At 47.6% G+C, this 22,102-nt stretch overlaps 1 protein-coding gene and 1 long non-coding RNA gene across 4 annotated transcripts; both read right to left on the bottom strand.

Annotated features, from left to right (window-relative positions):
• Positions 1-7,244: 7,244 nt before the first annotated feature.
• LOC122466329 lies at positions 7,245-9,194 on the bottom strand. Its single transcript, XR_006291746.1, has 2 exons — positions 9,146-9,194; positions 7,245-7,569 (listed from the first exon to the last, which is right to left on the bottom strand). It is a non-coding gene; the product is annotated as an uncharacterized LOC122466329 (long non-coding RNA).
• A 1,150-nt stretch (positions 9,195-10,344) lies between these two features.
• Positions 10,345-21,505, bottom strand: LOC102940561 (zinc finger protein 239-like). 3 transcript variants are annotated; one of them, XM_037898669.2, is made up of 4 exons: positions 21,328-21,505; positions 17,503-17,632; positions 16,656-16,772; positions 10,345-11,923 (listed from the first exon to the last, which is right to left on the bottom strand). In XM_037898669.2, the coding sequence occupies exons 1-4, from the start codon at positions 21,349-21,351 to the stop codon at positions 10,899-10,901; spliced, it is 1,296 nt and encodes a 431-aa protein (XP_037754597.1). In that variant the 5' UTR covers positions 21,352-21,505; the 3' UTR covers positions 10,345-10,898. The 3 variants fall into 3 exon arrangements, with proteins under 3 accessions (XP_037754597.1, XP_043405385.1, XP_043405386.1); XM_043549450.1 differs by having other exon boundaries at positions 10,345-11,926; positions 21,328-21,502; XM_043549451.1 differs by lacking the exon at positions 21,328-21,505 and adding an exon at positions 20,116-20,420 and having other exon boundaries at positions 10,345-11,926.
• Between the last annotated feature and the right edge of the window lie 597 nt (positions 21,506-22,102).

Here is a 22,102-nt window from a genome sequence, read left to right as displayed (position 1 = left end):
CACTCTCCTGCTGGCAATAGCTCATCCAAACTGACCACTCTCCCCACAATGTGCATGACAATCAAGGTGGGCCATTTCCAGCATAAATCCAAGTTTAACCAGAACGTCTGGGGGGGGGGTAGGAAAAAACAAGGGGAAATAGGCTACCTTGCATAATGACTTAGCCACTCCCAGTCTCTATTTAAGCCTAAATTAATAGTATTCAATTTGCAAATGAATTCCAATTCAGCAGTTTCTCGCTGGAGTCTGGATTTGAAGTTTTTTTGTTGTAAGATAGCGACCTTCATGTCTGTGATTGCGTGACCAGAGAGATTGAAGTGTTCTCCGACTGGTTTATGAATGTTATAATTCTTGACATCTGATTTGTGTCCATTTATTCTTTTACGTAGAGACTGTCCAGTTTGACCAATGTACATGGCAGAGGGGCATTGCTGGCACATGATGGCATATATCACATTGGTGGATGTGCAGGTGAACGAGCCTCTGATAGTGTGGCTGATGTTATTAGGCCCTGTGATGGTGTCCCCTGAATAGATATGTGGGCACAGTTGGCAACGGGCTTTGTTGCAAGGATAGGTTCCTGGGTTAGTGGTTCTGTTGTGTGATATGTGGTTGTTGGTGAGTATTTGCTTCAGGTTGGGGGGCTGTCTGTAGGCAAGGACTGGCCTGTCTCCCAAGATTTGTGAGAGTGTTGGGTCATTCTTCAGGATCGGTTGTAGATCCTTAATAATGCGTTGGAGGGGTTTTAGTTGGGGGCTGAAGGTGACGGCTAGTGGCGTTCTGTTATTTTCTTTGTTAGGCCTGTCCTGTAGTAGGTGACTTCTGGGAACTCTTCTGGCTCTATCAATCTGTTTCTTCACTTCCGCAGGTGGGTATTGTAGTTGTAAGAATGCTTGATAGAGATCTTGTAGGTGTTTGTCTCTGTCTGAGGGGTTGGAGCAAATGCGGTTGTATCACAGAGCTTGGCTGTAGACGATGGATCGTGTGGTGTGGTCAGGGTGAAAGCTGGAGGCATATAGGTAGGAATAGCGGTCAGTAGGTTTCCAGTATAGGGTGGTGTTTATGTGACCATCATTTATTAGCACTGTAGTGTCCAGGAAGTGGATCTCTTGTGTGGACTGGACCAGGCTGAGGTTGATGGTGGGATGGAAATTGTTGAAATCATGGTGGAATTCCTCAAGGGCTTCTTTTCCATGGGTCCAGATGATGAAGATGTCATCAATATAGCGCAAGTAGAGTAGAGGCGTTAGGGGACGAGAGCTGAGGAAGCGTTGTTCTAAGTCAGCCATAAAAATGTTGGCATACTGTGGGGCCATGCGGGTACCCATAGCAGTGCAGCTGATCTGAAGGTATACATTGTCCCCAAATGTAAAATAGTTATAGGTAAGGACAAAGTCACAAAGTTCAGCCACCAGGTTAGCCGTGACATTATCGGGGATAGTGTTCTTGACGGCTTGTAGTCCATCTTTGTGTGGAATGTTGGTGTAGAGGGCTTCTACATCCATAGTGGCCAGGATGGTGTTATCAGGAAGATCACCGATGGATTGTAGTTTCCTCAGGAAGTCAGTGGTGTCTCGAAGGTAGCTGGGAGTGCTGGTAGCGTAGGGCCTGAGGAGGGACTCTACATAGCCAGACAATCCTGCTGTCAGGGTGCCAATGCCTGAGATGATGGGGCATCCAGGATTTCCAGGTTTATGGATCTTGGGTAGTAGATAGAATATCCCAGGTCGGGGTTCCAGGGGCGTGTCTGTGCGGATTTGATCTTGTGCTTTTTCAGGAAGTTTCTTGAGCAAATGCTGTAGTTTCTTTTGGTAACTCTCAGTGGGATCAGAGGGTAATGGCTTGTAGAAAGTGGTGTTGGAGAGCTGCCGAGCAGCCTCTTGTTCATATTCCAACCTATTCATGATGACAACAGCACCTCCTTTGTCAGCCTTTTTGATTATGATGTCAGAGTTGTTTCTGAGGCTGTGGATGGCATTGTGTTCCGCACGGCTGAGGTTATGGGCAAGTGATGCTGCTTTTCCACAATTTCAGCCCGTGCATGTCGGTGGAAGCACTCTATGTAGAAGTCCTTCGACTTGTTTCGACCTTCAGGAGGAGCCAACCTAGAATCCTTCTTTTTATAACGTTGGTAGGGAGGCCTCTGTGGATTAGTATGTTGTTCAGAGGTATTTTGGAAATATTCCTTGAGTCGGAGACGTCGAAAATAGGATTCTAGGTCACCACAGAACTGTATCATGTTCGTGGGGGTGGAGGGGCAGAAGGAGAGGCCCCGAGATAGGACAGCTGCTTCTGCTGGGCTGAGAGTATAGTTGGATAGATTAACAATATTGCTGGGTGGGTTGAGGGAACCATTGCTGTGGCCCCTTGTGGCATGTAGTAGTTTAGAAAGTTTAGTGTCCTTTTTCTTTTGTAGAGAAGCAAAGTGACCACCTGACCAGGATGGTGATAAGTGACTGTGAAATGCTCAGGGAGATTAGAGAGGCTATAAAAATTAAAAAACTCATGAATAATGGGGGATTTCAACTATCCCCATATTGACTGGGTACATGTCACCTCAGGATGGGGTACAGAGACAGCTTCTTGACACCTTAAATGGCTGCTTCTTGGAGTCCTGGAACCCACAAGGGGAGAGAGGCAATTCTTGATTTAGTTCTAAGTGGAACACAGGATCTGGTCCAAGAGGTGACTATAGCTGAACTGCTTGGTAATAGTGACCATAATATAATTAGATTTAACATCCCTGTGGCAGGGAAAACACCACAGCAGCCCAACACCATAGCATTTAATTTCAGAAATGGGATCTACACAAAAGTGAGGAAGTTAGTTAAACAGAAATTAAAAGGTACAGTGGCAAAAGTGAAATCCCTGCCAGATGCATGGAACCTTTTGAAAGACACCATAATAGAGGCTCAACTTAAGTATATACCCCAAATTAAAAAACATAGTAAGAGAACCGAAAAAGTGTCACCGTGGCTAAACAACAAAGTAAAAGAAGCAGTGAGAGGCAAAAAGGCATCCTTTAAAAAGTGGAAGTCAAATCCTATTGAGGAAAATAGAAAGGAGCATAACCTCTGGCAAATGAATTGTAAAAATATAATTAGGACGGACAAAAAAGAATTGGAAGAACAGCGAGCCAAAGACTCAAAAAGTAACAGCAAATTTCGTTTTTTACCTCAGCAGCAGGAAGCCTGCTAAACAACCAGTGGGGCCACTGGATGATTGAGATGCTAAAGGAGCACTCCAGGATGAGAAGACCATTGCGGAGAAACTAAGTGAATTCTTTGCATTAGTCTTCATGGCTGAGGATGTGAGGGAGATACCCATGCCTGAGCCATTCTTTTTAGGTGACAAATCTGAGGAACTGTCCCCGATTGAGGGGTCATTAGAGGAGGTTTTGGAACAAATTAATAAACTAAATAGTAATAAGTGACCAGGACGAGATGCCATTCACCCAAGAGTTCTGAAGGAAGTCAAATGTGAAATTGCAGGACCACTAACTGTCGTCTGTAACATATCATTTAAATCGACTCTGTACCAGATTACCTGTAGTCTGTACCAGTCTGTAGACCTGTAGTCTGTACCTGATGACCTGTAGTGTAACCTATCATTTAAATCAGCTTCTGTATTAGATGACCGGAGGATAGTTAATGTGATGCCAATTTTTAAAAAGGACTCCAGAGGTGATCCTGGCAATTACAGGCCCGTAAGTCTGACTTCAGTACTGGGCAAACTGGTTGAAACTATAATAAAAACAGAATCATCAGACACATAGATGCATAGGCGCCAAGTCCATGGGTGCTCCAGGGCTGGAGCACCTACTGAGAAAAATTAGCGGGTGTCAGCGCCCACTGGCAGCCAAGCTCCCCCCGTCCCCCAGTGCCTCTCACCTTCCTGTGGCCCCACTGACCAACTCCTCCCTCTCCCTCCCAGCACTTCCTACCCACTGCGAACAGCTGTTCTGCAGCATATAGGAAGCTCCGTGAGGGAGGGGGAGAAGCAGGGATGGGGCCTACTCGGGGGAGGAGGTGGGGAAGGGGGCGGAGCAGGGGCAGGGGCTTGGAGGAATGGGTGGAGTTGGGGCAGAGCCTGGGGCGGAGGGGAGGTCGAGCACCCCCCGACGAGAGGGGAAGTCGGCGCCTGTGCAAGGAGTCCAGGAGAGCTGGCTGTATTTTAAAGAAGCCTTATTGAGGGCGCACGAACAAACCATCCCGAAGTGCAGAAGGAATAGCAAATATGGCAGGCAACCAGCTTGGCTTAAGAGTGAAATCTTCCTTGAGCTTAAACTCAAAAAGGAAGCTTCCAAGAAGTGGAAATTTGGACAGATGACTAGGGAGGAGTATAAAAATATTGCTCGAGCATGCAGGGGTGTAATCAGGAAGGCCAAAACACAACTGAAGTTTCAGCTAGCAAGGGATGTGAAGGGTAACAAGAAGGGTTTCTACAGGTATGTTAGCAACAAGAAGAAGGTCAGGGAAAGTGTGAGACCGTTACTGAATGGGGGAGGCAACCTAGTGACAGATGATATGGAAAAAGCTGAAGTACTCAATGCTTTTTTTGCCTTGGTCTTCACAGACAAGCTCAGCTCCCAGACTGTTGCACTGGGCAACACAGTATGGAGAGAACGTGAGCAGCCCTCAGTGGTGAAGGACTATTTAGAAAAGCTGGACACGCACAAGTCCATGGGTCCAGATCTAATGGATCCAAGGATGCTGAGGGAGTTGGTTGATGTGACTGCAGAGCCATTGGCCATTATCTTTGAAAATTTGTGGCGATCGGGGAAGGTCCCAGACGATTGGAAAAAGGAAAATATAGTACCCATATTTAAAAAAGGGAAGAAAGAGAACCCAGGGAACTACAGACCGGTCAGCCTCACTTCAATCCCCAGCAGAATCAGGGAGCAGTTACTCAAGGAATCCATTCTGAAGCACTTGGAGGAGAGGAATGTGATCAGGAACAGTCAACATGGATTCGCCAAGGGCAGTCATGCCTGATCAACCTGATTGTCTTCTATGATGAGATAACTGGCTCTGTGGATATCGGGAAAGCAGCTGGATTCTCTAGGGACCAAAGGACAAAGAAGGGGTTTGTGGATAAATAGCCTGGTTTCAAACAGGCTCAGGGCCTTCATCCTGATCCATCAAATGGACAGGACCCCTGACCCACGCAGAACCTCAGGCCTTAGGGGAGGGCTGGAAGGACTGGGTGCTAGTTCTGAGCTGAAACTCAGATGAGCTGGTGACCACAAGGAACCCAACTGGGCAGGGGTTGGAAGGACTGCTTCTGCCAGAATCCATGGCAGGGTTGGGATAATCCTGGTCTTGATAGCATGTGTGTAGGTTTTTAATTGTTTTTATGATGTTTTCTCTGTAATGCTTTGTACCTTAAGAAGAAAGCAGACTTGCTAGGAAATGCTGGGTGGTATTTTATACCTGTAGCACTGCACCTATTAATCACCTCTAAAGAGAAAGCCAGGAGGTGTCCTTGGGCAGCCTGTCCGTGCTGGGATAACACAGTGAGGGAGGGAACGATGCAACCTGCAAATACCCCGGTCAGAAGGGAGAGGGGTGAATGTCTTCAGCTGAGAGAGGGAACAACTGGGGAGCTGGAAGCCTGACAGTGGGGCCCACTGAGGGCAAATACAGGTGCAGTTGCTCTGAACTGACACCCAGAGCCCAGCCCCTGGCAGCCTCTCCCTGGTTGAGCAGAAGGACAAGGGGCCCCCAGGGTGGGTGTAACCAGGTAAGTGGTTCCTCCTCCTTCCCATCTGCCACCTGCTCTAGTCCTCCTGCCCCTCTCCGCTCCCTGTGTCCTACCCAGCCCCACCCCGTCTGTGCTTGTCCCCTGGGCTCCTGTCCCCTATATCCTAACACCACTGCCCTAGCCTTCCTAGCCACATCTCCCCCACCTCCCGTGTCCTAGCCTATCTGCCCCACTTGTCCAGCCCCATTCTATGGCAATCTGCCCCACAGTATCCTGCCCCCCCATACCATGGGCCTCCTTCTCTAACATCCTGCCCCCCATGTTCTATCCCCACTCACCATCTGCTCTTTGCCTACTGTTTCCCTAGCCCATCCCCTTTGCCCACAGTGTCCTCGTCCCCTCATCCCATTTCTCTCCCACTGCGTTCCGAACCCCACCCCATCAGTCCCTTGTGTCCTGACCCCGACCCCATCCCCACCCTGTGTCCATATGCCCTGTATTACACCCCCGTTATTCCACCCACGTATTTCATGCCCCTGCTTCCCCAGCCTCATGTCTGGGACCTCCCATCTCTGGCTTAATGCAGCTCCATGTGCACCCTAAGGTGGCCTTCAGCTTGACACCCAGAGGGGTATGTTCTGGATGGGCCTTCAGATTGACACCCAGAGCCCAACTGGGGGGAGCAGATGTAGCTCCATGCCACAAGTTCCAGCACATGCTGCTCTTGGGGACAGATCCCCACTGCAGAGCTGCTGGCTCCTTGGGGTGAAATGGACTTGTAGGCTCTAAAGTTTTACACTGTTTTGTTTTTGAGTGCAGTTATGTAATAAAAAAAAATCTACATCTGTACATTACACTTTCACGATAAAGAGATTGCACTATGGTACTTGTCTGAGGTGTATTGAAAAGTACTATTTCTTTTATCAATTTTACAGTGCAAATATTTGTAATAAAAATAAGTGGGCAACTGTACACTTTGTAGTCTGTGTTGTACTAGAAATCAATATATTTGAAAATGTAAAAAAACATCCAAAATATTTAATAAATTTCAATTGGTATTCTATTGTTTAACAGTGCGATTAATTTATTAAATTTCAGTTAATTTTTTTTGAGTTAATCGCATGAGTTTACTGCAATTAATCAACAGCCCTCGAAATAAAGCATACATTTCTGATCGCAAAGGTAATTAACCATTTTGGAACAATTTACCAAGGGTCATGGTGGATTCTCAAGATGGGATGTTTTGTTAAAAGATCTGCTCTAGGAATCTCCACTCCTCCTCCCCCGCAAATCCTTTCTATACTTCTCCCACCCGCACCCAACAGCCCTCCTGCTTCACTCCCAGGCTACTTCCAGCAATTACTTCCCTCTCCCTCAGCTCCTCTGTTACCCCTGACTCCCCCAAGCCTTTGCACTCTTTCTGAGGGGTGCGGGAAATACGTTTTTGAATGGTAGTTTACATGAATTATTACTCAAAATTCTGGATTAATATGCCTAATAAGGAATCTATTTGTCAAAAAACACTTCTTGAATCTTTTTTGTTGTCTGTATTGTTAGACATACTTGCTGACAGGTATTTTGAAATAAATTAACAAAATAATTGAAACTAGTGTGATTATTATGTTATTTTGAGAAATTAACTATGCACAAATTTAAAATATTGTTCGCAGAATTTTTACGCACCGAATTCCCCCAGGAGTAATGGGAAACTCTCTCTGTGCACCTGCCAGTCACACAGTTCATCAGGCCTCATGGTCAGTTAGGCCTTAGAACACACTGATTGGTTCACCTTAAAGATTTACACTTCACACTGGCTTTTCCACATGCCATCCGAATGCATCAGCTTCTTTAATAGCAAAGAGACACCTAGTTAGACACAGGGTGGATAAAAATCAGTGATTTAAAAAAAAAAATCTGATTTTTTTGACAAAATGCTTTTTGAGGAAAAAACCTATCTAGAGATAGTTTTAATTAAGATCCATTATAGCTCAAAGATATCTCATAATGGAATAGGGATTATAAATTCTAATTCTATAGTATGAGACAATATATTCATGTAATGTTTAAGAAAAGTTTTGTAAATGAGTTCCAATAGTTCATGGATTAGGGACCCAATCTTATGGGGTTCCAGGGGCTTCTGTATAGATTATTTAGGTTAATCTTTGTATCTACCCAATGGGACTCAGTGCTCAGTCTAGAAGATACCATGAGAGATGCTTAGTTTTGCAGTTCTCAGACTGTGGATTTGTGGCTCCAGAGATAACATGCTTGTTAACAGCAAAAATGTTTTTAAATAAATAATATATAGACGTGAGAAATAACAGACCTCAACTCTATTGTCCCTCTGCAAATTTGTGTACACAGAGTCAATCCCTTACCTCTCTCTAGAAGTGCAAAGTTTCAAAAAGTTCAATAAATAGAAGATTGTTGGGGGCGGAATAGATCTGGACAAGGAGAAGAAGTCTGGAGATAAATGTGAGAAGGGAGGTGTGACATTGCACTTCATCTGTTTATGGAAATAATGCTTATGAATGTGAATATGATGTAACTGGAATATGCTTTATGCAAAAGGTCTCTTGTAAGGTATCATTACAAAGCTTATAATCTACTGAGTGTGGTCATCCTATTTGTATGTATGTATCATTCTTGTATCTAAAATTAGAAATATGAAGTTAACTCTGAGGTCCTATTGTAATTATGCAAAGCGTGGGCTATTAATGGTGGTTTAGATGGCTCCCATTGACTAGGACAATTGGCTGTAAGTGGCTCTGTTTACCTGCAAGCCTTCCTGTATACATGAGATGGGTAATGAAGAATGAGGTCTCACAGGACATGTGACCTGGTCACATGATACTGGAATCCATCTTAAACCTGGTGCTTTTCCATTTAGAAGAAGGGGTGGGAACCCAGAGAGAAAAGGATTCCCACCTTGTGCCAAAGATATAAAAGGGCATGGAACAGAACAAAGGGGTCCCCACTCGTGGAATCCCCTGCTTTTCATCTAAGATGCCTGCTGGAACTAACAAGGTCTGTAACAAGGGAAAGGCCTGGGCCCAGACTAGGAAGGAGTCTAGTCTGTGAAAGAAGCTTATTGGAACATCTCTAAGGGTTACATTTACCCGTATTCAGTTTCTTAATGTATTAGGCTTAGACTTGCCTGTTTTGTTATATTTTGCTTGGTAACTTACTTTGTTGTGTCTGTTATTACTTGGAACCACTTAAATCCTACTTTTTATACTTAATAAAATCACTTTTGTTTATTCATTAACATAAAGTGATTAATACCTGGGGGAGCAAACAGCTGTGCATATCTCTCTATCAGTGTTATAGAGGGCGGACAATTTGAGTTTACCCTGTATAAGCTTTATACACAGGAAAACAGATTTATTTGGGGTTTGGATCCCATTGGGAGCTGGGTGTCTGGATGCTGGAAACTGGTTACCTGCTGAGTAGTTTTCAGTTAAAGCCTGCAGCTTTGGGGGCGTGGTTCAGATCCTGGGTCTGTGTTGCAGCAGGCTTGCATGTCTGGCTCAACAAGGCAGGGTTCTGGAGTCCCAAGCCATCAGGGAAAATGGGTTCAGAGGTAGTTTCAGCACATCAGGTGGCAGTCCCAAGGGGGTCTCTGTGACCGAACCCATCACAGGAGGGGCAGGCAGTAGAAACAAAAGTGAAACTGTTTGAGCAACATATTCCAGAAGGCTTGAGGTCTTTCTGAGTGTAGCCTTCATTGATTTAAGATCTACCATACCATTCTATCTCTAGAAGGGAAAACCTAAAATGGCAGCCGGCCATAAGAGACCCAGTTTGGGAATAAGAACCATACAAGAAATATGTGCTCGCTGATGATGTTTTAAAGAAAGTCACATTGATGGAACTGGTAGAAGTCACTTAAGCACTTGGATTCAGAGACTGTTGAAGTGATAATCTCACTTAAGAGGAGTAGCTTCTTCTGCCAGAGTAGAAAGAATATTTTCTTCCTTTGGAATAATTCATTCCAAATTGAGAAATCATTTGGGACCTGAAAAAGCAGGAAAGCTTGTTTTTCTTTTCCAGATTATGAACAAACAAGAAAATGAAGGCGAAGGCGACTGAGTTAGCTCCAGAAGCCAATATTTTAAGTTTCTCATGTTAACCTGGCGGACATCGTCGATTTAATTTTTTTTAAAAATATTTCATTTAACTATTTTAGTTAAAAAAATTTTAACAAAAACAAACCTGATTTTAAAAAACTTGAATGTTTAACTAAATTCAAAAATTCATATGCTTGTTTTGTAAAAATATTATACATTTGCTGTTGAAGAAAAAAAATCCAGAATACATAACGTTGTTGCTTTAGTTAAATAAAACTATTTAAATGTCTGTCTGGTGATGTTCTCCTCCTAACACAGCATGGCAAGAAAATCCTCCAAATATTAACGATTAACCTGTTGATTTGGAGATAGTTCACCTCCCAATGACTTCATAAATGTCTGCTTCAATTACCTTTGGTAAATGAAATAACCAAACAATCATTCATTTTTTGATATAGCTGTAAAACTGATCTGAAAAGTTTCCAAAATAAATCACTTAAAAATGTATAGTGTGTAACCTTTTAAAAATGAAACCTACATCTACCTCTTAGTTGTGAAGAATATGTATTAAGGTTATAACAACCAACAAGAATGCACTTTTAATCACGGATTTCTACATAAATCGAATCTTCCTGACTCGTGATTTAAATCAAATCCACCCTGGTTAGACAGACCTTTGTAACACATTAAGTACATAGTTCTTCATCGCGTTTGTATTTAAAAAGATAGCATGAGTAGTTCCTGCGTCATCTTTCAATCACATGCACCGGGCTGTCTCGCTCTCAGCCCAATCCATGCTGAGACAGGACTGCAAATCCCACCTCTAGATGTCACCCAAGAGTCACTCGCTGACTGGAACTGAGGTAGGTGTGTGGGGAATTTCCTGGCTGGGTCCCACCTAGAGGGGGGTGGGGGGTGTCCTGGCTGCATCCCAGCGAGATGCATGAGTGTGGGACAGAAAGAGAAAGGCCTGGCTGGATCCCACCTACAGGGGGTGGGGGTGGGGATGCTCCCAAATAGAGTAGGCTGTGACCATCTGCTCTAAATTCCCTCCACCTGTTTGCTCTTCCCCACATTGCTCAGCCAAGTCCCCTTCCCTGCCCCACACAGTCTCTCTGTCAGGCATCATGGGAACAGGACCACGCCCTGGTTCACACCTGCTGGCGCTGTGCCAGGCCCACTGGCTGCCAGAAGCCCCTTCGGCTGTGGCATTGGCAGAGGGGCACTGCTGTGTGTGATTTGGTGCCGGATGAGATTGGCCAACCTAGCAAAGCGCTTGCCACAGTCAGCACAGCGGTGCGGCCCCTCCACGGCGTGCGTGTGTTGATGGACTCTCAGGTGTGAAATCTGTACAAAGCCTTTGCCACACTCAGCACAGCGATGTGGCCGCTCGCCGGTGTGCGTACGCTGATGGACTCTCAGGTTTGAAATCTGTACAAAGCCCTTGCTGCAGTCAGCACAGCGGTGCGGCCGCTCCCCGGTGTGTGTGAGCTGGTGTCTTTTCAGGATTGAGCTGTGTGCAAAGACCTTGCTGCAGTCAGCACAGCGGTGCGGCCGCTCCCCAGTGTGTGTGCGCTGGTGTCTGCTGAGGCTTGAGCTGCGTGCAAAGCCCTTGCCACAGTCAACACAGTGGTGCGGCCGCTCCCCAGTGTGCGTGCGCTGGTGTCTTCTCAGGCTTGAGCTCTGTACAAAGCCCTCGCCGCAGTCAGGACAGCGGTGCGGCCGCTCCCCGGTGTGTGCGCGCTGGTGTCTTCTCAGGCTTGAGCTGTGTGCAAAGACCTTGCCGCAGTCAGAGCAGTGGTGCGGCCGCTCCCTGGTGTGCGTGTGCCGGTGTATTCTCAGGATTGAGGACTGCCTGAAGCTCCTGCCACAGTCAGCGCAGTGGTACGGCCTCTCCCCGATATGCCAGCGCTGGTGCTGGGTCAGCGCGGACGGGTTGCTGAACCTCTTGCCGCAATTGATGCGGCAGTCAGGACACTGGCCGATGGAGAGTCTCTGGTGTGTAGCCAGATCCGGTCTCTGGCTGAGTTTACCCCAGGGATGGACTGAGTCCTGTGCATGGATCCCCCTGTGTGATGTGGGATCCTGTGTTCCTGCCATGCTCTCCCCACATTCAGCCCATGCCCTCGTTCCTCCCGGGATCCCGTGCCCTGCTGGAGAGAGCAGAGGCAATCCTGGTGTTAGTGCACAGTAAAGTCTACTGGTTTGTCAAAGATGGGAAAATGTCACGGATGGAGCGATTTCCGCATTTCTCAGTGACTGTTTTTTGGATGGGTGCCTCTGCCTGCAATGGCGGCTCCTGTCCCACAGGGCTGGACCCAACACCTCGCTCTGGGAATTGAGACCTGGCCTGCGGGGTTACAGTGCCACTCAGATTTGCCCCCGCCCAGTCAGAAAGGTGGGGGAAGCGAGCCAAACTTCAGTGAATGGCCTTGCCACCCAGATCTTCTCTAGCCCACACCAACCCCTCTGCACCAGGCCGGGGTTAGGGTTGCAGCACTAGGGGGAAGGTGCTTCCTTGGGCGGTTGGTGCTCCATGGGCAGGGCAAGGAGGAGGGCAGGTTGTGTTAAAAATCATGGAGCTGTCACAGTAAATTTAGTGACCTGTGACTTTTACTAAATTTACTGTAACTGCTCTCTAATTTCTGATACGAAATGCTGACACAAATCTGCAGCCTGACTCAGGGTGGTTCTACTCTATGTTGTTTGTGCAACGGCCACCGCCTGCTCCCATGTGTGCCATGCATCTTGGGTCTCGTTTTATGCTTAAATTGTAGCTCGCCCAGGATACAGGCAGCGCCTGGCACAACAAGGCCCTCAGCCAGAACTAGGGCCTCAAAGTGCTAACAAACAGGGTCTGGGTTTTGTTTTCACACTGATTTTGGTTTTATTTCCATCAGAGGTTTTTATTTACATGTTGGTGGTTCTGCACTGTCTCCTGTTTTATAGCATAAGGCCTGTTCCCCAGTATTTGCGCTGTTTAAACTATATTGGTTTGAAACCAGCTACAATCCCCTCATGTGGACCCAGTGAGACCGGTATAAAGCCACTTAGAACAATGTAGCTTATTCCTGCGGGGGAGTGATTCCTTTTCAAGGAATTCCTCCTAAAGAAGTCATTTAGCTTCAGCCTCATGTTTCATTCTTCGTGCAAAACTAAAACTGAACTAAAATCCTTAAGAGGGTGGGGGTTTGATGGGATGACAAGTCACTCGGGGTTTGTGTGATATAACCTGAAAAACATGTTTGTCTCGTTTTACAACCCAATCAGTGACACTGCTGAGCTGGAAGGGGTGAACGGCTGCCACCCAACCTTTGGTCTACAGACAGTCACAGACCATGTTAAGGCTGAGGGCTGTGCTAAGCATTGACACTGAAGCAACGTACATGACAAAGATTTTGTGCCACTGAGAAAGCAGGAGGAGAGGGGATGTGACAAAGACCATTCCACCCCCTCTCCCTCACACCCAGCCCATACACCAGGATACTCCCAAATCCTGGCCCACAGGACGATTTTGTCTGGGCACCTAAACGTGTTCATTCTCCCCCAGCAACAGCTGCCTGGAACACGGGGCAGTTTTAGGGCATTACAGTGAAACGCTGCAAGTTCCTGAGACCTACTCTACAAAATGGCGTCCTCCGCTTGGCATGACCTGCGCTCTTCATACGTGACTGATCCTGCCCTGCGTCATTCCCAGCTTTCTCTTTGCTCACTGGGGGCAGGTTTCTCCAGTCTGAGAGCTCATGTGTGAAGTGAAGTAGCAGAGAGAGGGTGGGGTGGGAACCTTGACAGGGCAGCACCTTCTCTGCCAAGGGCCAGATACCCCAGATATCCAAGGGATGCTCTCCCAGGCTGCGAGCAGGTTTTTGCCTCTGGCTGAGCTATGTCTGGATCCAGATATCCCAGGGCCATGCGACACCAGTACAACAGCTTGAGTCAGGAGGGGCAGAGGCATGAAGCCCATTTGAAAAATCTCTAGGGCACCCCTGCCTTAGTATGATTTTCTGAGGTGTGGGAAGCCTGAAGAAGGTGATGTAGTCTATAGAACGACAGGCGTGTCTTTCCAGCCAGGTGCTTGTCTGAGCCCCAGTGCCAGATCCACTGACACACACACAGATGGATTTTATCCTCACAGCCTCAATGCCCTCTCCATTACACAGGTGGGGTAACTGAGGCATGGTGGAGCTGTAGCGATTCGCTTCTAGAACTGAATCAAGATCTTTTGAATCCTACTGCACTGTCCTACCCCCTAGGTAAATGCAGCCCTCATATGCTCCCTGGCCCCACCACGGAAACCTCTCTCTTTCCCTCAGCATCCCCTGAAATCTTCCCCCTCCCTACATTATCCCATATCACTATCCTACCCCTCTTTCAAGTTTATCATCTCCCCATCTCTGATCCATTTCTCTTTCACAGCTTTGAGGCCCCATAATGTTTAGGTCCCATCCTAGGTCACAGATATCCAATGAGTAGGAAAGATGGGAAGTATGATAAGAGGACTCCCCGCCTTAACCAGGAGATTGCCAGTGACCTGAAACTCAAAAAAGAGTCATACAAGAAGTGGAAACTAAGTCAAATTATAAAGGATGAATATTAAAAAAAAACCCCACAAGCATGTAGGGACAAAATTAGAAAGGCCGAGGCAAAAAACAAAACTAAACTAACTAGGGATATAAAGGACAACAAGAAAGCATTTTACAAATACATGGGAAGGAAAGGGAAGACCAAGGACAGGCTAGGCCCATTACTAAACGAGGAGGGAAAGACAATAAGAGAAAATGCAGCAATGGCCAAACTGTTAAATGCCTCTTTTGTTTCAGTTTTCACCAAAAAAGTTAGCTGTGATTGGTCGACTAACATAGTGAACATCAGTGTCAATGGGGTAGGATCTGAGCCTAAAATAGGAAAAGAAATAGTTATGAATTACTTAGACAAGTTAGAGGTCTTCAAGTAGGCACGGCCTGATGAACTACATCCTAGAATACTTAAGGAACTGGCTGAAATGATCTCTGAGCCATTCACATGTTCTTAGAGATAATCGCTGAGGATGGTAGAGAGACCCAAGGACTGGAAAAGGGCAAATATAGTAACCAGTTATAGAAAGGGGAATAAGGACAAGCCAAGGAATTACAGACCAGTCATCTTAACTTCAGTACCTGGAAAGATAATGGATAAGCAAACATTCTATTTGTAAGCACTTATTAGTTTATTTCCTTCTAGGTAACAGAAAACATGGATTTGTCAGGAACAAATTATGTCAAACCAACCTAATATCCTTCTTTGACAGGTAATAAGACTCGTGGATAGGGGAGAAGCAGTACATGTCACAGCTCAACTTTAGTGAGACTTCTGATACTGTCTTACATGATCTTCTCGTGAACAAATTAGAGAAACACAGCCTAGGCAAATAAGGTGGGTGCACAACTGGTTAGAAAACTGTACTCAGAGAATAGTTATTATGGCTCAAAAACAAGCTGAAAGGCATATCGAGTGGGATCCCACTGGGATCTGTCCTATTCCATATCTTCATAAATGATTTGGACAGTGGCACAGAGAATACACTCAAAGTTTATGGACGATTCCAAGCTGGGAGGGGTTGCAAGTGCTTTAGAGGACAGGATTAGAATTCAAAAGGATCTTGACAAACTGGAGAAATGGTTGGAATTAAATAGGATGAAATTCAATAAGACCATATGCAAAGTACTACACTTAAGTTGGAATAATAAATCACACAAATACAGAATGGGAAATGACTGCCTAGGAAAGAGTACTGCAGAAAACCATCTGGGGTTATAGTGGATCACAAACTAAATATGAGTCAACAATGGAATTCTGTTGAAAAAAAAAAAAAAGCAAATATCATTCTGGGATGTATTAGCAGGAGTGTTGCAAGCAAGATGTGAGAAGTAATTCTTCTACTCTGCTCAGCACTGGTAAGGCCTCAACCGGAGAATTGTGTCCAGTTCTGGGCCCCATACTTCAGAAAGGATGTGGACAAATTGGAGAGGGTCAGACAAGAGCAACAAGAATGATTAAAGGTCTAGAAAACATGACCCAAAGGAAAGATTGAAAAAATTGCATTTGTTTAGCCTGGAGAAGAAAAGACTGTGTGTGGGGGGGGGGGGGGGGGGGGGGGGAAGAAGGGGCAAAGAGGGGGCTGGTGGACACCTGATAACAGTCTTGAAGTACCTAAAAGGTTGTTAGAAAGATAAATTGTTCTACTTATCCACTGAGGCCAGGACAAGAAGTAATAAGCTTAAATTGCAGGAAGGGAGATTTAGGTTAGACATTAGGAAAGACTTCCAAACTGAAAGGGTAGTTAAGCACTGGAAAAAATTACCTCGGGAGGTGTGGAATCTCCATCATTGGAGGTTTCTAAGAACAGTTTACACAGACACCTGTCAGGGATGGACTTCATAATACTTAGTCGTGCCTCAGTGCAGGGGACTGAACTAGATGACCTACCGAGGTCCCGTCTAGTCCTACATTACTATGATATCTGTGATTCATTGATATCAAGGCCAGACAGGCGCATTGAGAGCATCCAGCCTGGCTTCCTGCCTATCTGAGCCAGAGAATCTCCCCCAGCCATTCCTGACTCCATCCCAGTAACTCCTGGCTGAGTTAGAGCAGGGCTTGGAGAAAGAGATGCCCCATCTCCACTGACAGACTCCCAGTAATGGAGAATCCACCCTCTCCAGAGGGAAGCTCTCCCAATGGATCATTCCTCTCCCAGATAAACACTGGCCCCTAATTCCCATCGTCAATTTGTCTTGCTTCTGCTCCCAGCCAGTGGATCTCTTTCTGCCTTTGCCTTTTACATTAAGGAGCCCTCCACTAGCAGGTGTGTAAATCAGAAGGGATCGGATTATTAGGACTCACCTGAGGAGGGGCTCTCAGATCCCGAGCTTTCTTTAGAGTCCTCGACATCCTGAATCCAGAGCTCTGCCTCCCCTAGCTCAATCCGGTGGATTAAGTCCGGTGTGGAACCTGAATAGCCTGTTGCGGGGGAATTAATCAATTTTATTACTAAAGTTTTGGGGGTAGGGACTCATTTATGTCAGTGCAGCCCAGCACAACAGGGCCCTGACCTCGGTCAGTGTTTGTCTGCGCAGCTCCTGGAACGACAAGGCCCCAATATCAGACACTGCTTGAGAGGAAAGCGCAGGAGATCCCAAGCAGGAGAATAATGAAATAAGCCTTCCTTAGAAAAGATTTCTTCCCATCTACCACCAGGCAAGTTCAGTTCACGCTCTGAAGCAGCAACGTCCATGACCCTTCTCAATTTGCTGTGGGGGCTGAGTCATGGCAGGTGTCACCGTTACACAGACCTACCAGTTCTTTTGCTTAGGGTGCAAGATTTGTTCAATTGTGTGGCTGTTAAACTTACGATGTTCATTCTTTTTTGGAGAGGTGGGGAGCTGCTGCAGGAGGATTTTCTCCCTGCCTTATTTATCTAACTAGAGTCAGTTCTTGAGGCAGAGTTACTGCCATTGGTGTCTGGGCTGGGATTCCTGGAAGAGGTTGTTGCTCATGGGCTGTTTCCAACCACCTCTGTGCCAGGACTGAGGTACATAATGCAAGTAAACAGGTTACATTAACATTAGCCTGAGGCTCTGAAAGTTGCTGACATTTGCCACCACTTGGCTGCTGGGTGGCACATGGCAGCTGAGGTGTCAAGGGAACCCACACATTTCGCAGCTACGAGTAAAGATAAATAGGTCCTTACCCAGGGAAACGAGGGCCTGGTTATTCCTCAGCATCTGGTCCCGGTACAGCTGCTTCTCTTGCTTGGATAAGAGCTCCCACTCCTCCCGGGTGAAATACAGAGCGATGTCCTCAAACGCCACCTGGAGCTGCTGTCAGAAGCGTTACACACTCAGCACCTTCCACTCCAGCCCCCCAAGCCTGGAGTCTCTGCAGGGGACGCGGTTTCTAGGGGAGCGACTCACAGGGATAACACCCAGCCCACCAGCTGTGAACGAGGGAGACTCTACCACCCCACTCAGCTCCCCCAGGGACCTCAGGGCAGGGATTTCCCTAAGCCCCCCCTGAATTTCCCCAACACCCCCCCCCCCCCAGTTACATGCAGTGTTGGCAGTTTAGTTGTTGGTTGGAAATCTGAATTGAAATTGAAACATTAATACACACTTTAAATGCATATACAGTGTATGAGAAAATACTTGTACCTGAGAAAGCATAATGGGTTTGAAAAGTATGAACCAAGACTAGCTTCCTCACACAGTTGTTATTTATGACAATGTTGGCACATTTGTTTCAGCTATATTGGCCAACCTAATAATTTCAAATGATGGTTTGTAAGCAAGGTCTGAATGAGCTCTCCCCTGACAGCTAGTGATGACCCAGTTGGGTGGAAAAGCTTCAGGACCAGACTGTATATACATGAACTCACCTACTCTGCCTAGGTATCCAGCAAACAGAGCTGTGCTGCCCAAGGGATCAATTTTGGCAGGTGTTGGTTACAAATCACTTAAGAATTAACTGGTTTCAGAGTAGCAGCCGTGTTAGTCTGTCTTCGCAAAAAGAAAAGGAGGACTTGTGGCACCTTAGAGACTAACCAATTTATTTGAGCATAAGCTTTCGTGAGCTACAGCTCACTTCATCAGATGCATTCAGTGGAAAATACAGTGGGGAGATTTATATACATAGAGAACATGAAACAATGCGTGTTACCATACACACTGTAAGGAGAGTGATCACTTAAGGTGAGCTATTACCAGCAGGAGAGTGATGGGTCGTCCTTCACTCTCACAGATCTTGGGAGACAGGCCAGACCTTGCTTACACACAGCCTCCCAACCTGAAGCAAATACTCACCAGCAACCACCCACCACACAACAGAACCACTAACCCTGGAACCTATCCTTGCAACAAAGCCCGTTGCCAACTGTGTCCACATATCTATTCAGGGGACACCATCATAGGGCCTAATCACATCAGCCACGCTATCAGAGGCTCGTTCACCTGCACATCTACCAATGTGATATATGCTATCATGTGCCAGCAATGCCCCTCTGCCATGTACATTGGTCAAACTGGACAGTCTCTACGTAAAAGAATAAATGGACACAAATCAGACGTCAAGAACTATAACATTCAAAAACCAGTCAGAGAACACTTCAATCTCTTTGGTCACTTGATTACAGACCTAAAACTTGCAATTCTTCAACAAAAAAACTTCAAAAACAGACTCCAACGAGAGACTGCTGAATTGGAATTCATTTGCAAACTGGATACAATTAACTTAGGCTTGAATAAAGACTGGGAGTGGATGGGTCATTACACAAAGTAAAGCTATTTCCCCATGTTTATTCCCCCCTCTCACCCCCCACTGTTCCTCAGACTTTTTTGTCAACTGCTGGAAATGACCCACCTTGATTATCACTACAAAAGGTATTTCCCCCCCCACTCTCCTGCTGGTAATAGCTCACCTTAAGTGATCACTCTCCTTACAGTGTGTATGATAACACCCATTGTTTCATGTTCTCTACGTATATAAATCTCTCCCCTGTATTTTCCACTGAATGCATCCGATGAAGTCAGCTGTAGCTCATGAAAGGTCAGGCTTGACAAAGCCCTGGCTGGGATGATTTAATTGGGGATTGGTCCTGCTTTGAGCAGGGGGTTGGACTAGATGACCTCCTGAGGTCCCTTCCAACCCTGATATTCTATGATTCTATGAAAGCTTATGCTCAAATAAATTTGTTGGTCTCTAAGGTGCCACAAGTACTCGTTTTATTTTTAAGTATTAACTGTGGAGGTTATGAAATGTTGTTATCCGTATTGTATGAGTAAAAGGCAACAGAACTGTACTTAGCCTGACTGAACGAGGAGGTCTCCCTCAGTGCTTAATTTGTGCCAGGGCTGAGCCCCGGCACCTCTAGGCTGGGCAGTTCATAGCTTTGGGACCTCTGGACTTGTCACATCAGTTATTAAAGTAACAAACTTACTTGAGCCCCAGCACCTCTTTCCTTACAAATTAAGCACTGGTCATCTTCAACTGAACTGCACTCCCTAAGCAGGAGGTTTGGATGCCATATCCTAGTGCACAGAGAGAAAGGGTGGGGCACAGGTGTTTTGCTTGGTGGTGTAGGTCACACGCATTATTTGACCCGCCCCTTTCTCCTGTTTACAGAGAGAGTCGATTAGGCTTCATAAGTGACCACAAGAGCTAAAAACACTGATAAATAGGTCTAAGCGCTTAAACCTGCTGTGGGAGTGTTTCTGTGGAAGAGACGGCCCAGCCTGCACTAGCTGTGAGGTTCCCCCACTGAGAGCTGAAATCACTGAGAGCTGGGTGGAACCTCAAGAGACAGACTCACAGAGGTCACAGTGGCAGCAGAAGGTGACAGTGCAGGGCCATTGGGGATGGAGCGGTAGAGTGAACGGTGGAACGACAAACAGCAGCCAGGGCATTGGACTACGTTTTAGTGACTTCGCTGCAGAATGCTAGATTTGTGACTGGGAAACTTATATAAATATATGTTTCACAGTAGGCCAATATTTTAAACATGCATTATTTCCCAAGGTCATTATCTCACATCATCGCTATCTGAAGAGGTCATTATCTCAGGGAATTTCTGTACTGAACTTTTACTATTATAATTATTTTTATGTAAGAAGGACATTATTGGGTCAGACCAATGGTCCATCTATCCCAATATCCTGTCTTCCAACAGGAATTATTCCAGGTGCTTCAGAGGGAATGACCAGAACTGCACGCAGCGTTCAAGATGTGGGCGTCCCATGGATTTATATAGTAAAAGTGGAGGAGCTGGGTTTGCCAGACTGATCAGCTAAGCCAATACTGACAACCTATATGAAAAGGCTGCAAAACACCTGGCCTCTGGACTGCACGGACATGCAAAAAGCCTTATCAGCCCGCCACTGTCAAAGCCAATTTTAGAAGAACTGAATGCGGCTGTTAAGAATGCTGGAGACACAACTCAGTTTCTGTGAACCAACACAGCTGTGGCATCCTACTTTCCACTTAAGCAAGAGATACCAGACGCTACAGAAACTGGAGGCCAATGTTCAGGGCATTGTCACTTGTTCATCCCGAAGTTGCACACTGGTTTGGAACAAGACCAGCAAATGCTCCCCACCTGTCTGCAAGAAACTCAGCTGACTGGCTAGACGCATGTGGTGTAAGAGTGAAAGACTCAACAGTTGAAAAAGTGAAGCCCTCTCTCACCCACCGCTCCGGCCGCTGCAGCTGTGACCCAGGCAGGCCCCCCACCCCCTCGCACAGCCCCCCAGGGACTCGGGGTAAAGGGATGGCGCCTGGCTCCGCATGTCCGCCCGGCTTTGTGGGCGGGTCCCGGGGCCCCAAAGCCGCTCCCCGGCCCCAGCTGCTGCAGCCCCTGACCCCCGGGCTGCGCTGGTGCAAAGCGGGACCCCGGACCCTGCCTGGCCGCGCTGAGCCGCTCCCAGCCCCAGGGTCACTAGCGCGGGAGAGACCCGGTCCCGGCCCCCCTCGGCCCCAGCCGGGACCAGCCAGTGCCCGGCCGGGGAGTCCCCACCCCGCGTCCTACCTGCGCCGGCCCCGCTGCAGCCATCGCCGGGCTCGGCTACGGCCCCGGCCGCTTCCTCCGCCCCGGTAGCGACTTCCCGCCCCGCGGCTGGTGCCTCCCTCCCCGGGGCCACCTCCCGCCGCGTCTCCACCGCGCCCGCTCCCCGACCAGGGGCTGCGCACGGGCCGGCCAGGGAAGGCTCCGCTCGCTGGGCGCTGCGGGAGGCGCCGGCTCCAGCCCTGCTGCGCTGCCCGCCCCCAGCTCCCACGCCTGCGCCTCCCGCTCCAGCCGCCGGGGGAGGCCCCCGCGCAGGGACCTTCCGGCCCCGCCCCCCACGTGCGGCCCGGCTGGGAGCCTCTGCCGCGGGGCGGGGGAACACGGGGCGAGGCCCGGCCCGAGGCTGCTGGAGACAAGCCGCTGCCCTGGCCCGGGCCCCGGGACAGGGGCATAAAGTGGCGGATACTTGCAAACCGGGGTCCCAAGTCCGGGCGCTGGGACTCATCCCTCGTGGGTCGATCACGAGCGGCTCTTCGCGGGCGGTTCGCAGAAGGCGCGGGCTGCGGCAGGGGAGAGGTCCCCAGCAGGGGCAGCTGCGGTGGGAGTTCACTGGGACCGCCCGTGCTGCCCCTCCTGGAGTGCGGGGCCCACGGGGAAGGGCGAGAGCCTGGAGTAGAAGGGGGCCCGCGGCTTGTTCCTGGGCAAGAGGAAGGGGCAGAGGGGACGAAACCCACCGAGGGCCCAAGGAAGTGTCACTTACGTGACAAAGTGATGCCCCATGTCTGGGGGATCCAGATCC

The sequence above is a fragment of the Chelonia mydas genome, chromosome 6, assembly GCF_015237465.2.
Source record: "Chelonia mydas isolate rCheMyd1 chromosome 6, rCheMyd1.pri.v2, whole genome shotgun sequence".
Taxonomy (NCBI): domain Eukaryota; kingdom Metazoa; phylum Chordata; order Testudines; family Cheloniidae; genus Chelonia; species Chelonia mydas.
This window is presented reverse-complemented; position numbering and strand designations above follow the sequence as displayed.

Bases quoted from the DNA above. Each gene is read 5' to 3' on its own strand.
- LOC102940561 (XM_043549450.1), bottom strand. From the start codon at position 21,351: ATGGCTGCAGCGGGGCCGGCGCAG. The intron at 17,633-21,327 runs GTAGGACGCGGG...CGCTTCTGACAG, and splicing joins CTGCAGCGGGGCCGGCGCAG to CAGCTCCAGGTGGCGTTTGA. The intron at 11,927-16,655 runs GTGAGTCCTAAT...TGCTCTCTCCAG, and splicing joins ATCTGAGAGCCCCTCCTCAG to CAGGGCACGGGATCCCGGGA.